The 15018-nt window shown below is 34.9% G+C and overlaps 3 protein-coding genes across 4 annotated transcripts; 1 reads left to right on the top strand and 2 right to left on the bottom strand.

The window, feature by feature from the left end:
• The first annotated feature begins 1437 nt into the window (after positions 1 to 1437).
• LOC116294827 (serine/threonine-protein kinase Nek7) lies at positions 1438 to 3173 on the top strand. The gene has a single exon (XM_031702499.2). The coding sequence runs from the start codon at positions 1871 to 1873 to the stop codon at positions 2891 to 2893; it is 1023 nt and encodes a 340-aa protein (XP_031558359.2). The 5' UTR covers positions 1438 to 1870; the 3' UTR covers positions 2894 to 3173.
• A 386-nt stretch (positions 3174 to 3559) lies between these two features.
• Positions 3560 to 7736, bottom strand: LOC116294820 (RNA-binding protein pno1). The gene is made up of 7 exons (XM_031702487.2): positions 7564 to 7736; positions 6783 to 6932; positions 6350 to 6433; positions 5466 to 5526; positions 5265 to 5382; positions 5074 to 5144; positions 3560 to 4580 (listed from the first exon to the last, which is right to left on the bottom strand). The coding sequence occupies exons 1-7, from the start codon at positions 7729 to 7731 to the stop codon at positions 4513 to 4515; spliced, it is 720 nt and encodes a 239-aa protein (XP_031558347.1). The 5' UTR covers positions 7732 to 7736; the 3' UTR covers positions 3560 to 4512.
• Positions 7737 to 9781: 2045 nt separating this feature from the next.
• LOC116294848 (uncharacterized) lies at positions 9782 to 13980 on the bottom strand. 2 transcript variants are annotated; one of them, XM_031702521.2, is made up of 4 exons: positions 13443 to 13980; positions 11297 to 11450; positions 10893 to 11060; positions 9782 to 10577 (listed from the first exon to the last, which is right to left on the bottom strand). In XM_031702521.2, exons 1-4 carry the CDS (start codon positions 13620 to 13622, stop codon positions 10099 to 10101), a joined length of 981 nt encoding a protein of 326 aa, XP_031558381.2. In that variant the 5' UTR covers positions 13623 to 13980; the 3' UTR covers positions 9782 to 10098. The 2 variants fall into 2 exon arrangements, with proteins under 2 accessions (XP_031558381.2, XP_031558389.2); XM_031702529.2 differs by lacking the exon at positions 13443 to 13980 and adding an exon at positions 12678 to 12857.
• Positions 13981 to 15018: the final 1038 nt, after the last annotated feature.

The raw sequence follows: 15018 nt of genomic DNA, 5'->3' as shown, positions 1-15018 counted from the left end.
GGATTTAGAAGTTGGTTTTAGTGGAGGGAGGAAAACCGTAGAACCCGGAGGAAAAACCTACGAAGCACAAGAGAGAACCAACAAACAACTCTACTCACATACTAGCCCGCCGAGCCCTGGTAACCCAGGTCGCATTAGCAGCGCACGCCACCCGTGCTTCCCAAGTTCTCCTTAGTGTTATCATTCCCATTCCATCCCCAGATGTTTAAATGTCGGAGAATTCATTCACTCGCTGTCTAGGAATAACACGTAGTCGTGGGTGTATTTTGGTCATATGTTGTCAAACCAAATTTCCGTTTTAATTTCCTCATACCTGTAAAGCCTTGTTCAGTTTTACTTGCAACGGAATCGGAATAGACCTCTTTCTCAAGGATGCCGATACTGACGCGCTTTTGACTCCGACTTCGTCAAAAGCTGTTTCCGACTCCAACTTCGATCCCGTCGCAAGTGCAAGCCAGGCTCAAAACCTGAATCAAACGATTGACACTGAGCAGAGGTAAAGTTAAAGGGTCAAAATTATTGTATATTTTTTCCTGTTTTTTATAACTGTTTGGTCTCCTAACACAAGAAAGAATATTTTACTGTACCGAAGGTAAAAAGGCTAATCGCTAAAGGACGGCGCTACTTGGCATTGATAGTACAGCGGTAAATATTCACAGCGTACGACTATTCAAAACAGAAAGACCTTTTTAGCTGGAATGGGGGCATTGTCGGAAACCCAGGGGTAAAATTTGTTGCTCTTTTTTTTGTTTGTTTGTGGGTTTTTTGTTTTGTTTTTTGTTTTCACTTTCCTCGTAGCGAGAAACTGGCGACAGAATTTTACCACTGGGTTCCCGAAGATGGAAAAGGCGTCAGTTATGATTAGAAAATAGCAGTAGTACTTGTCAATACGACACATAAGATAAGTGAACTCTATTTAAATCTACGAATAACCGAAACGAACACATAATATATAAGGTCGCCGAAAGCTCGTCGTACAAATTTTATCCAATTTGTATGTCCCGCTGAAAATAAATATGACGTAACCTGAAAAATGTCACGCAAATATCACGCAAGTCCCTTACGAAGCAGAATTTCACTCGAACAAGATCAAACTTGTCTACTTTTCAGAAGCGATACTTGAATTAATGATTCTTTACCGTAGACTCGCGGGATGTCTTCTTTACGGTTGCTGTAATTATCATTGCAATTCTAATACGATTTTCTCTTGTTAATTGTAAAAAGAAAGTCTTAAATTTTAACATCATTTTCAGAAGTACACAAGTGTACGTCATAACTCTTGTTTTAAATATTGGAAGAAAAAAAACGATTCTATGAACGTAGGTCATAATTATACTATCGAAAAATATTCTAATCTGAACTAAATTAAGCAATTTTCTCGAGTGAAATAAAATAAAAAGCTAATTATTGGACCAGTTATTCTTTAGAATGTGGTTTCAACATTTTACGACGTACGTGAAGTAGTTTACATTTCTCGCTGTTACCCTCATGTAACCGTGCCTGTCATGACTTAGCAATGAAGGAAGCAAAAAAAAATGTAACGACATACTCTACTATGTACACTTCCTATAAGTAAATACCATCTCTTATTCCTAATATTTCTAATATTCAGGCAATTTTGGCTTCCGTTCAAACGACGAAAGAGATAAAAACGTGCGGTGGCCGTTCGTGACATAGTGATCTATTAATAGGATGAATCCGTCGAGTCAGATGGTAAATGTTGATGATGCGTAATCATGCCGATTATACAAGAAACCTGTTTTAACTTCTTGCTATTTAAATGTAGAACACAGAAGAAACAAACAGATATTTCTCTGCACCAACATGGAACAATAAGTCACCGTTGGGGTGTGAATCGGAAGTCAATCTGATGGCCACAAGAAGTTTACTTGATCTGCGGTTCGATCTACAATGCAACACCGTCCCTTCAAAGCAACAGCCTTACAGTCTTCAACACTTGTGCAGAAAAAATATTATCGTTTGTATCATAAAGTCTGTAGGATTATTCAAAGTTCACAAGGCATGTGCTAAGCTTCCAATACCGAAAATCGTTGTGAACTATCTAACGAACAGTTCAACGAAGGACGAACATTTTGATATTAGAACTTGGGGCTCGTTAGTTGAGCTAGGGTATTCTGGAAAATGCCTTCTCTATGGTGAACTTGTCACGCTCAAGTGCATCGATTTGAGAAGAACAGTGAGAATTTTAAGGAATGAAGCTATTCAATTCAAGGACAAATGGATGAGTGTTGATCACGAGAATATTTCCAAAGCTATAGTATGTTTCGAGGCGAATAATGTGATTGGTGCAATTTTTGAGCCTTGTGCACCTAGTATCAAGGATATCGTAGCACAGTACAGCGATATGAACGAACAAATAGACGAAAAATATATATGGAGTGTCCTTGGACAACTATCTAGTGCCTTAATGTATTTGAGTAAGAATGGTATAAGTCATTATAAGCTGTGTAGTAAAATGATATCGGTGACCGGTACATGGGAAGTAAGAGTTCAAAACCTGTTGATGCACTATAGCATTAACGACAGTCTCACACCTCTACAAGAAGATATGTACTATGGGATGTACCTAGCCCCTGAGAGGATAGAGGGTAGGCCATGTAAGGACAAGCAAGATACTTGGCTCATAGGGTGTATAGCATATGAAATGATTCACAGGAAAACTGCTTTTAAAGTCCATGAAGGAATGTCATTGTTTGAGACACTCAATAACATAGTCAAAGGGTGTCCACCACCTCAGCTGTCCGACCTAAATGGGTACTCCAGCGAACTCATGAACTTAACACGAGCTTGTCTTACGCACTTAGAACAGGTTCGGCCATCTTTAGAAGAGGTTCACCTTGCTATACAAAATAATATCAGTGGTCAAAACTAATGATTTTAAAAAAAATATTGAAATATTTCTAAACATTTTCCGAAAATTTTGCACAATTCTGCTGCTGATCGATATTTATTTACTCGACTATTACCTTCTTTACTAAGTAGATAACAGATAACAAGCTAGCAATAAAACGTTTAGCATGTCAGGAAAACCAATTTGTTTGTGGTTTAAAAAAATTTTTGTAGGCCAATCATTGAGGAACGGCCACTATTGAATTAACACCCACTTTTACTGGTGTCTTGTTGATGCAACAAATAAAGAAAGGTTTATTAAACAGGTGGAAATAACAGGTACCGTTACAAGCTATAAAAATAGATATAGAACTATAACAAGAGTACACCTATTCCAAGTAAGGCACACCCTAACATAGTTTTAACAGCCCATTATTATTATTAACCATTTTATTCCTAGAGTCATCTCGGTCTGATTTCGTTTTTACGATACCATAATTGCCATCCAATTTCATTTGTTTTTTAAATTAACCAAAAATCAAGACAAACCTTAGAATCATATCGAGAAGCGTCAATATGAGTTGTGTTATTGAGAAGATAATAGATCCAATAGAAATAAAATTGCCTTAATTAGGAAAACATTTGTACTGACAGACCCCAAACAGCTGTTCATCATGCAATTATTTCTTTACACAAAAGAAAACTGGTATTTTTGTAATACTAGACTTTTATCTTTCATCTTTTACACTGAAGTTATATATTTCATTTCAATATGTTACAAAGTATTTTTACTTTCCTGTGATTCAAAATTATATTGTGAAATAATATTTAAAAACAAGATTCAAGGGCAGGAACCCTCTTTGTTATTTGCTGTTCACAGATTGATGTAAATAACCCACTTCCGAGATGTCTGCACCAGGCTACATGCTAAATGGGCGCACTGAGATACGAAATTTGTCTTCGAGTGTTGAAAAGATCTCTCACAAGTGAGATTTTCAACACAAGAAGATAAATTTCGTATCTCCAAGAGCCCATGTCATACTCTGTTTATTATATAATTATCCATAAATTATCCATATTATTATTATAAAAAGTTTTTGCTTATAAACTAATAGCTAAAATACATATGATAACGATATTTTTATTTTTCATGTGAAAATAACGTTATTTTCAGTTGGAAATATCGGTTTTTTTGAAAATGAGAAATATAGGTATATTATGGATAATTATATGATAATAGAGTATATTTTTTACAAAGGTTACAGAGACAAGATAAAAGGTTACATGTAATAATCAGAAATTCCATAGTATAAGTATAGAAATTCTGATTACGACCAATTTCATAACCTAAAAAACTGTGAGCCTTCCAGATTTTTTCTGGGCACTGTTAATTTACAGATGTACTTACCACAGGCATAATACCTATGGCAAATAAATGGATATTATTTCTATACAATAAAATCATTGAAATTGCTGTAGAATTCCCCACTTTGATGGCACAATTCTGTCAGTAATAATAATTACTCTATTATTAGAGCATATTATTCATTCAGTGGTGAAAGTGTTATGGTATGGATGGGTCACATCATCCCCTGACCACTACCATGGCCATGCCGTGCATGTTTATAATGTGAGCCAAATTTTTCATATACAAAATTTATTCTAAAACCTTTCTGCTGATCTACTTGCCACAGCTCTCATGTTACCATAAACCTTTGATGGAGGACTTCCTATTGGTGCACAAAAAAATCAAATGTGAATAATGGGTTAGTCATTTAACAACAAGTAGGGGGTGGGCTGTGGACAAGGCAGGGGGATGTGGAGAGGCTACAAAATTGATGATTTTTTTGTGAGAACACATGTTTTGCATGATTTAACTTGATATCTTCAGAATGTTCATCAGCTGAATCACAATAGAATTCTTTCTAGATGACAACACCTGGTGGTCAGTGTGAGGGGAGACAACCATTTGGAGCAGATAAGGCAAAACAAAAAAATAAGTGTGCTTCCTGTTGCATGAGAAAGATAATTGGGATCGGTAGGTTGGATTTTTTTTACTGATACAACAGTGGAAATTAGCTTACTGGGAACCCTGTGGTGCATTTGGGAATGAAAAAATATTAGGGTCGGCAAAAATCGGCAAGAAAATTAGGGTAGGTCGTGCAATAGGAAACACACTTATTTTTTTGTTTGGCCTAATGATTTGTTCATCTTGCCACTTACCTAAGATTAAGCTACAAATTGCAGTTCTGGCTATTTTGATGTTCTGAAATGACCCCAAAATGTGAATCTTCCTGCAAAATTAAACACCATATTAGTTTTAGACGAGAACTGGAAAGTCAAATTTTGAGATGTGCTCAAGTGTTCAATGATATGAAAATGTTAGAACTGTCTTACAATTGTATTTTACTTACGTTTCTGCAAGAACAATTCTTGTTTTGGTGACATTTTCTATGGTAAATTTAGTTTTTCCTCCCTTCCCTGCAATTCTACCAATTGCTCTGGATAAGTGATCTCCTTTCAAAGGTTTTACTGCAAGAAAAAAGGAGCAAAAGTTTCAATATCAATAGAGCGTAACTCTAGTATCTGATATTGGAAGCTCATCCTGTACTTACCATCACCTATTTCAAATGATTCCAGAAACAAGTCATCCAGCCTTATAAGAGCAAGGGCATCCTAACCAACAACAAAAACAAACACACATTACTATGGATGTCAGCAAACTACCAAACCAAGACAAAAAAGCCATGATTATGTGTCATAATGTCTACTGTCATGCTCAAAAACATTGATGTTTATCTTATCCCTTTGCGGTCATTATAGAGTGCAAACAATTAATCCGTGAAACACTAATTAATGAATAGTACAAAATAGTGCTAATTAAACAATAGAAAACAATGGAATTTGCATGAAATTGTGCTATTTAGTATTTCTAAAGTTTCACGGTCATATTGTTTGCACTCTACATCTTGTCAGTAAGCAGGCTTAGTAGCTTTCCCACACGAAAACTGCAAATCTTCAATGGAACATGTTCACACAAATCAAGTGAGAAACTGTAATATTCCCAGCTCCTTGGTAGCAGCAGCGTGTCACTCATAATATTCATGGATATGAGAAGGCAATTGTTGTAAATGTTGTGCATGATGGCACACTTCATTCAACAAGTGAAAAATAAAAAATGTCAGTTTTCAGAGTTTGAGCATTTGCTGTCACTGAGTCCCACCACAGTGACCAGTCCACCAGAATAAATCTGACTGAAAACCAGCCACATGAGCAGGATCCTCACAATTAGCATGGCTACAAGTTCATCACCAAACTGATCAGAATGCCTGGAATAGATGGTAATAATAACTAATAATAATAATTGACTTTATTTAGAAGGGTGACATGTGACAGTCACAACTTAGCACTGATAAACTTGTGGCCATCTCTGAATGAGACAGGGCCACTGTTTTGTATTGCCATCTGAGACTACCAAGAGAGAAACATGTTTACATACCTCAACTTCAAAGCCTAAGATGAAGGCCTGGACAAAATCTGCTGCTTTCTGAATAGCACCAATATCAGTGGTCTCTTTCGACGTCTGAAAATTTGAATAAGATGATAAAAATTAATAATTATTTAATAAACCCTTTTAGCTGGGGCATAACAATTTCCTATTTCAGCCCATGTCATAACCTACTATAGAATACCAGTTTTTCAACAAAATTTCTTAAACCATTTTTACATGCAAAATTCTTATGCATTTTTACTCCGATGAAGGGCTAGCGTCCGAAACGTCAGTAAGTTTTTTCATCTTTTCACGGTGTATAATTTACCTTTTTATCATTACTGTTTCTTATGCACAAAAGGAGGTTAATAAAAGAAGAATATGAAGAGAAATAATGGATTGATGCTTTCTGAAACTAAACATTGAATTAATGTAGACTAACCTTTATTTCGACATTTCTAGTATTAAGATTAAAACGTATTTGTAGCTTGAGGTGCTCAACAACAGGTGTGAATAATTTCATCCAGTTTTCCTTCAAAGGTGTATATCGGTGAGCTGGTACAGGAACCTTCCTTGTTTCTGACTTTCCTCCCTAATGTTATTATAAAGAGAGGTGAGTAATGTGAGGGCTACTGAAAAATTGTGCAAGCATCACTCAGGGCTTGCAAAGAAAGTGATTGAGGGGGGAAAGGGGAGGGCAGGTTTTGGACTTCTTACTCTCAGCTGACATCTGTTAGATTTCCAGGTCTATGGCTTCCCAAAAGATATTTACTAATGTAGTGAAAATACATGTATGATTTATATCTACATCAGACTCCCCCTTCCCAAACAGATGTTCTTTACACGATGCTGTTTAGTTTCTGTGGCCTTTGTGCAAGCAAAAAGTGGAATCTTTAAGGTATAGATCAGCAAAGTATGTGTGCTAGGGCAAGACCAAAACCCATTCAAAAATATTAAAACTCAACCAAACACTTCGATACAGTATAATCAATGGTTGCCTGCAGTGTCTTTTAGAGTTTACAGTAGCTTCACACGGACACTTAAGAATTTTAACAACATTCCTGAAACCTATTTTGCAATTCCCCCGTTTTAAAGCCTGGTGTCTGTAGAACAATTGAATTCAAATAGTCCTTTGATTTAAATCTTGCCAACAGCGCAAAAAAGGCCATATTGTTTTAACACCACGTGTGTTGAACACACATACACATCTTGCCCTCACTTACCGACAGTTTTTGTGCCTTCACAGGCGGGAAACTTGGCCTACTCTTTCCTTTGTCTTTTTCCATGTCCTCATCTTGCTCTAGTTTACGTTTACTGCGTGTTCTTACAGTCTGAAAGGGTTCTTCTTTAGAAGAAGTTGCTTCACTTACTTCTTGACTAGCGTCCGCCATCTTGATTCACGATGGCGTAATAACACCACAGGGAACCCAAGTTAGATAAATGTGAAAGGTGAAAAAATCGGCAAAATATTTTTTCGCGAGCTATTTTTTTGCGCTTTTGATATTATCTTTTCAAAAATCCTGATTTATACGTCGCAAATATAAATCAAAAGATTGGAAAAGAATATGAAATGTCAAAATGTTTTTACTTATCTTACGCTGGCAAGTTTTGTCTATAATGAGTTACGAAAATGCTTTTCTATGTTATTTTCTATATATATTTTTCGACCTTTGTCAAAAAATTGGTTTTTTTTTTCCCTTTTTAGTCCCGAAATAATAAGAAATAAGAAAAAATTGTGAAGGTTGCTATGGTAATTTGGCCGTCTTTTGGGTGTGCACACATTCGTGGGCTCATGGGTCATATTAAAAGGTACGTTTTAATCTTTAGTACGTTATAAAATCTTATGTGTGGACTAGCCGATGATAACAACTATATGTATTTTTTCATAGAGTGAAGGAAAAGTTGCTTAATGACTGAAAAAACTAGCTACTGAGTTACCGAAACAAAACAACGTTCACATCCATATTTTTTATCTTTGTTGGTCCTGTACTTCCCAGCTTGGCAGAAACTCCTTTCTTTTTAGGGCTGGTTCACACTTTAACATAAGCATAAACATAAGCATAAGAAACATAGTACTTATTGTAATTCTTATGCTTATATGCTTATGTATTCCCGCGGTTCACACTTTCGTTTCACAAGCATAAGCACTGTGAGCAGAAGAAAATGGAAAAGTTTCCATTCCTCATGCTTATGCTTTATGCTTATGCTTATGTTAAAGTGTGAACCAGCCCTTGTCCTTTATAGCAAAACTAAGCTTATATTATTAGAATTTAAGTTATATTCATAATTTCAAGAACATAATATTAAACATTTCGACCACAAACTTCTTTTCAAAATGCTTTATTTCACATCTCCAATCACTAAAAATATTATATTATATTTATTGAAAATAGACATGTAAGTTTACATGTGATACACACTAATTTAATTATATATCTTATAAACAAATTTAAATATATTTTAATACATAAATCATGGTTGTTTTTTTTAAGGGTATTAAAGGCATAAAAGAATATAAACAAATACCAGCTTGTTATTAACTACCCTGCAGTTAAACATAAATTTGCAACAAAACCCTTTAAAACAACCTTATAAACCTTAGCAGTTTAACCCAAATAGGCAGCTTAAACAGCAAACTCTATAATTCGTTCTTTTTTTACTTTTTATTCCAAACCCAAAACAAAGTGCATTCTGGTCTAGTATGAATTTGTAACATTTATTTAAACATTTATTAAAACATGTCATACATTGTTCATTGTGTTACTAGACCAGAAATACCCTTGCATCATTAAAAAAAAATCCCATCCATTGAAAGAAATTATATTTTTGCCATAATAATAAAGGTTTCTATCGTTTCTACCATATTTTGCAAGGTCACAGCCATTCTAACTTCAATGGACAGGCACAGTTACAGTACCTTTTAAGATGACACAGGGAACTGTGAAAGAGAATACTGCATTTGAAAAGATAAACAAAAAGTCATTTATAAATAAAAAGGATGGATTTTAGGAAAAGAAAAAAATTATAATTTTGTAATGCATGGTTAACTTACCACTAGTCAAAAAATTGGATTGTCATTAATTTTCACTCTATATATCATCTTACATTAATGCCAAGAATTTTTAAATATAACAGATCTGTCTGCAAAAAATGTTATACTCAATTGCCATACAAAATTTAGATGCAAAACAAGTAACAAATTCTTATATATTACTAATTATATAAGAATTATTAATATGTGTACAAAAATTAATTTTTTTTCAATTTCAAAACTAGTGTGTTTGCTTAATTTTGCTCCATAAATATTTTGTATCCATTTTTAAAGCTGTAGTAAATACTGTATGAACACTAATTTTATATGCATTCATCAAAATGTCCAGGGGATGTAAGGAACATTTCTCCCATTTATGTTATAGCTATAGTACGATTCTTGTCATGGTCTTATAATTTGCAATATGTAACTGTAATTACTACCATTTACATTTATGTACTCTAATTATTTATTTGCTTGACAGAGGTCTACTAGGGCATACCAAAACAAAAAAGATTACCAGTAATAGAAGATTGGATTGGAATTATGGTGTTGTTAGTTTTGTAAAATATCTGTACCTCCCCCAGGTCAAGAATTCCAAGAGGATAACTGGATAACAGCGTTCCCTTTTCTACTGAGCTACCTTGTAATAAGGGGCCCCAACTTTAAGAGGTATGAATGCGTTGTGTCACAAAATTACCTAATGCTTGAAGTTGATAAGGAATGATCACATTTTTCTTTTCTTTGAGTTGCTTAGCTTTTTAGAAAATATAATAACTTTGTGATTATCAGGATCATCCTTTATAACCTGCAAGTCAACTTTATCACCTTGTTCCAGGATATAATCCATCATCGCTTGACTTCGCCAACCAGTCAAACTCACAATGTCTTTAATGATCAAATATGCCTGCTCCACCTGTTGACTATTAAGTAGCTCAACACTGTGCCAAACACCATTAATTTCAACAAAAGGTTCATTTAGCTTGAATAAACTGACAAGTCTTTCCAAATCTTTAATAATCGCTGCACCAGTAACTTGTATAATGTTCATTTGTTTAGATATCACTGTAAAAAGGTGAACTGCTCGCTTGAGGTTAAACATTAATGGGGCATTTAATTTTTCCAGTGACACCAATGGATCAATGTCCAAGTGAAATTCATATTCACTGTCGTCGTTTGGCCCATGACTGAAGCCTATCCTCATGTCTGAAATTGTTAAATAACATAATTAAATTTGTGAATATAATATCAGTAAGAAAACCTTGGTTATCAAATGTTTTATGAAACATGTTGCAATCATTACACGTAGAGAATTTTTGCATGAAAAAAAATTTCATTTCCCAAAAAGGAAACTTGAAACTTATTTTTTGCCCTGCAACTTATGGGTGTTGTTAAATGACGTTTTTTAATAATTTTTTTAAGAGTTGTGACCTGTGCTTCTTGAGTTCTTGAGCTGTCAAGAATTTGATTGACAACTGAAATGCTTATCAGTTGCTGCCAAGCTTCAAAATAGTACCTTACCTGGAGGGATAGAATCAATACACTGTACAAGATCTTTATCTTGGTCCAAACCCATTACTTGTTTAAATTCCTTTTCTGCATCTTTCAGGCACTTCCATTCATTTAACAGTCTGTCGTATCTAAAGACAATGTCTATGGCTCCGAGCTTGGTGAATATGGCATCTGTCTCTGGAATATTAGAGGTAATGAAACCAGTTAGATGTAGATTAGGTTTTGAACAAGTTAGTGTCCTCATTGTAGGAAGGTGCTCTGGAGTATGGAGGACTTGGGCTGGGCAGTCAGGGGAGGGGAGAGGAGAGGAGGGGAGGGGAGGCTAGAGGAGGGAATAAATAAAAGAGAAGGGAGTGGGGAGAAGATAGGATGGGAGAAGAGAAAAACTTTTTTTGTTAATCAGACAATCTTACCAGGATTATTTGCCCAAATGACTTGAATATCTTTAGACAGCTTTTTCTTTCCTTTGGTCTTCCCATCTTCCTTGTCATCCACGTCATATGAACTATATAAATGAGACAGACTACTCTGTGTTGAACTTTGTCGTTGGAGTAGAAGCGATTTATCCTATCAAAAATAAATGGTAAATCTTAGTCATTTATTAATGAAATGGAGCAATGTTTCATATTGGCTCATTATAATCTTGCACTAAAATTATCAAGTACCAGTGCGTACTGCGTGCATCTGCTTCAGTGGCTGGGTAAAGGGTTGTTTCATGAAGGCTGAACGTGATTTGACCGTTTTTACTTTTCTTGTAACATGAAATGATCATTTTCGTTATTGCATTAAATTAGATTTGACCGTCTGTATTTTTCCTGAAACATTAAATGTTCATTCTTATTATTTTATGAAATATGATTTAACTTCATACTTATTATGTCGAGGGCTTTGAATTCGTTTTTCCATTTTCAGATAAAATAAAATAAACGTCTGTTGTAGTTTACTGATCAGAATAATCTACATATTATTAGCTGAACCAATAAACATTCAAGAAATTCAACATTATGGAAAATATTCGTTTTTATGCCTGATAACTACGCATGTTTCCTAGGCTACCTTTGGAAGCAGATTTTTTACAAGATATAAATTTCACTATGAGACAAATAATATAAAATACATTATCATTTTGAAAAAGTCCGGGTTTGAAATACTCAAAAGAAGTCCCAGCATTTTATACCATTAGTTGATATGTACGTACAGTAAATATGTACGTAATTAGCTAGAAGAGGCAAGGTTTCTATGCATTATTAACAACAGTATATAAATTATAACTTTGCCTTATGAAGAAATAAATTTTCAATTAATATGCTTTACAGTTCTATATTCTCCGAATATTTGCTGTTAAAATTTTAATAGAGAATTCTAGAACAGAGGAAAATACAAACAGACAATCGAAGGATTCAATTCTGATGGCGTGCCACAAATTAAGATCATTGAAATTTTCACTTCAATTTGTACTTCTCGGCGACATTTTAGTTACTGGACATTATGCTGTTTCTTAAATGATTACATCTGGGATGGAAAACCAATTCTATTTTTCCAACAAGCAAAGACACGTCCAGTTATTCTATTAAAAAGCCATCGGTAATTATCGCAAAGCGAAAGCACGAAGATGAACAGCTTACGAATAACGAAAATTGAAGTAGGGAAGGCTTTTTCAAATCGTTGTACAAAAATATGATTTGTTTCTTACTTCAGAAAAATAACTTAAGGCTATTTGACGTGGAAATGTATAAAAGCTTACGTGACTTATAAGCGTTCAATGATCACAACTAGACAACAAAGGCAATATACCTCTCCCTGTGCCAATCCAAGAAACAGACAGCAAAAACATCGAGACATTCCTAAGGCATCTCCACTCATTTAAACTTGATTTCATTAGGACCGGGCTTTTCTTTCCTCTGAATTGTGGAGAAATAAACAGTAATGCGATTCCTATAAAAAAAACTTTGCCTTTTGTTACTAGGTCGAGACCAGACTTCCTCCGATGTTGTCAGCAGAGTGAGATTGGTCGACCAATATCATAAATCGAAAATACTTTTTAAAAAATTATCAATTATAAAACGTCATTGTGAAAACATAAAAAATCAATATTTTTTTAAGTTTAGGAAAGGTAGCGATCGGCTTGTCATTGGGGTCAATCAGAATTTTTTTATAAGACTTCAATTTTTTTCCAGCGGAAACAAGCGAATATCTACAAAAATTTCCCTAATCCTAAAAGGTGATTCGGAACGACAGCGCCAACTATGATAATAATGTTTTAAGGGTTGAACGATTTGATGGCTCAACTCAGTAATAATAACATAGTATTAATTAATTAATGATAAAAGGGTACATTATACACGCACCGTGAAAAGATAAGAAAACGTACTGACGTTTCGGACGCTAGTCCTTCGTCGGAGTAAAAGAGCAACTAAAACTAAGGTTACACCGACGGTGATTTTTTCTACTCGTTCTGTGCATTGATTTTCCTCTGCTAACATTCTCTCAGGCCACCTTTCCTTCAAATCATATCTCAAATAAGCAATATTTTAAACAGATTTGTCCACATGTACATACCTCAACTTTTGCTGATTCAGTACGTCTCTTTCCACCCAGCCGCACCAAACTATGTCTGTTCTGTCTATGTGTCGCCTTTCTAGAAATTTTCAAATGAAGCTCTCTGTAGCATCGAGTTGTCTTCTTCATTACCTTAGACGTGAGTTTTACCACTGACGATAGCTGTTGCAGCCAGGTCATTGGTAATAAGCCTTTTCATAGTTTAAGAACCGATTCCACTGCGCATGCGTTTTTATCCCGAATTTCTCACCTTCTTTTGTTTAATTAAGAACAAAAGAAGGTTTAGACAAAAGAAGGTAGAAATTCGGGATAAAATCGCATGCGCAGTGGAATCGATTCTTAAACTGTGAAAAGGCTTATATCGACAAATGTGTAAACAATCTGGGCCGGAATTTCAGTTCTGTGGCCTACAGTCGTGAAGTCCAAGTGTCGTTTTTAGGGCACAAAGTAATAAGGAAAGTTATTTGTGGAGTCTGTACATCTCTATTTAAACTGAGCCTCATCCATTTGCTACGCTTTGTTACTGGCGACAACTTGTTCAAATATTAACTCGAAATTGCAAAACTATTTATTTACGTCAAAGTACTCCATGTAATGCTAGCTAGGTACTGAGCACATGGTTGAGCAAGCATGACCGTTATCGTAAACAGCACGAAGACGTGATTTGCGTCTCGTGGGAAACACTTTTTGTTATGATTCTAGAAAGCGGCGGGTTATTCTTCGGAGACCAACGTCATTTTTTCTCATAATTAATGGTAACCGCAAAAATCAAGTTAGAACAAAGATGACGTTGGTGAAGGTGCTGGTATCACTTAAGATGCTTCAAGTCCATGCGAAACGAAATACTGAGTCAGTTGGAAAAATGGACGACAAAATAGGAACACGAAACTGAACCGGCTGATCGATAGTAATGAATTGCTTCGTTCATTGAAAAATAGAGGAAAAAGAAGGAATCGAAAAAAAAAAAGTAGTCCAACTCCTCAGAAACGACGTCCGTCAGGGATCAGTTGATTTTTCACTATAACTTGAATGAACGGAATGGATTGAACAGTTTGTGTAATTAATCAGTGAATACCAAACTTGACCAAACTTATTGAAATGGAAGGTTCGCTTTACAAGGAACTTCACCGAAGAAACTACGTTCTTTGGACCAAAGTTTACGTTGTTTTAGACGGACTTTATTTTACTTGTTACCACACGAGGACAGATGCAGAACTGAAAAAACCGTTCTCAAGTATTAATTTGAAAGATGTTGCGGTTTTCCTTGAAGAACGGCGAGAATCATCAAGCATTAAATACTGCATTAGGATACGAAGTAAAGGGTATGGATTCCGAGGTCAAATTGTGCTGGCGACTTGTGAAGAAGATGAAAGAAACAGATGGATAAGTAAGATATTAGGGACAATATGTCAGCTAGTGGTTGTTCAGAATAGTTTTTCGTCCTGCAATGATGTTCTTATTAAACAAAATATGCAGGTCAACAGTAAGACAAATTTAAAAAGAAAATGAAATAAAAGTATATATGCAACAATAAAATTGAAAGATAAGATAATTTGGTCTTTAAAATCTATATTAT

This window comes from Actinia tenebrosa, unplaced genomic scaffold, assembly GCF_029948245.1.
Source record: "Actinia tenebrosa isolate PJP-AT-01 unplaced genomic scaffold, QUT_ActTen_1.0 PGA_scaffold8__29_contigs__length_14323225, whole genome shotgun sequence".
Classification (NCBI taxonomy): domain Eukaryota; kingdom Metazoa; phylum Cnidaria; class Anthozoa; order Actiniaria; family Actiniidae; genus Actinia; species Actinia tenebrosa.
This window is presented reverse-complemented; position numbering and strand designations above follow the sequence as displayed.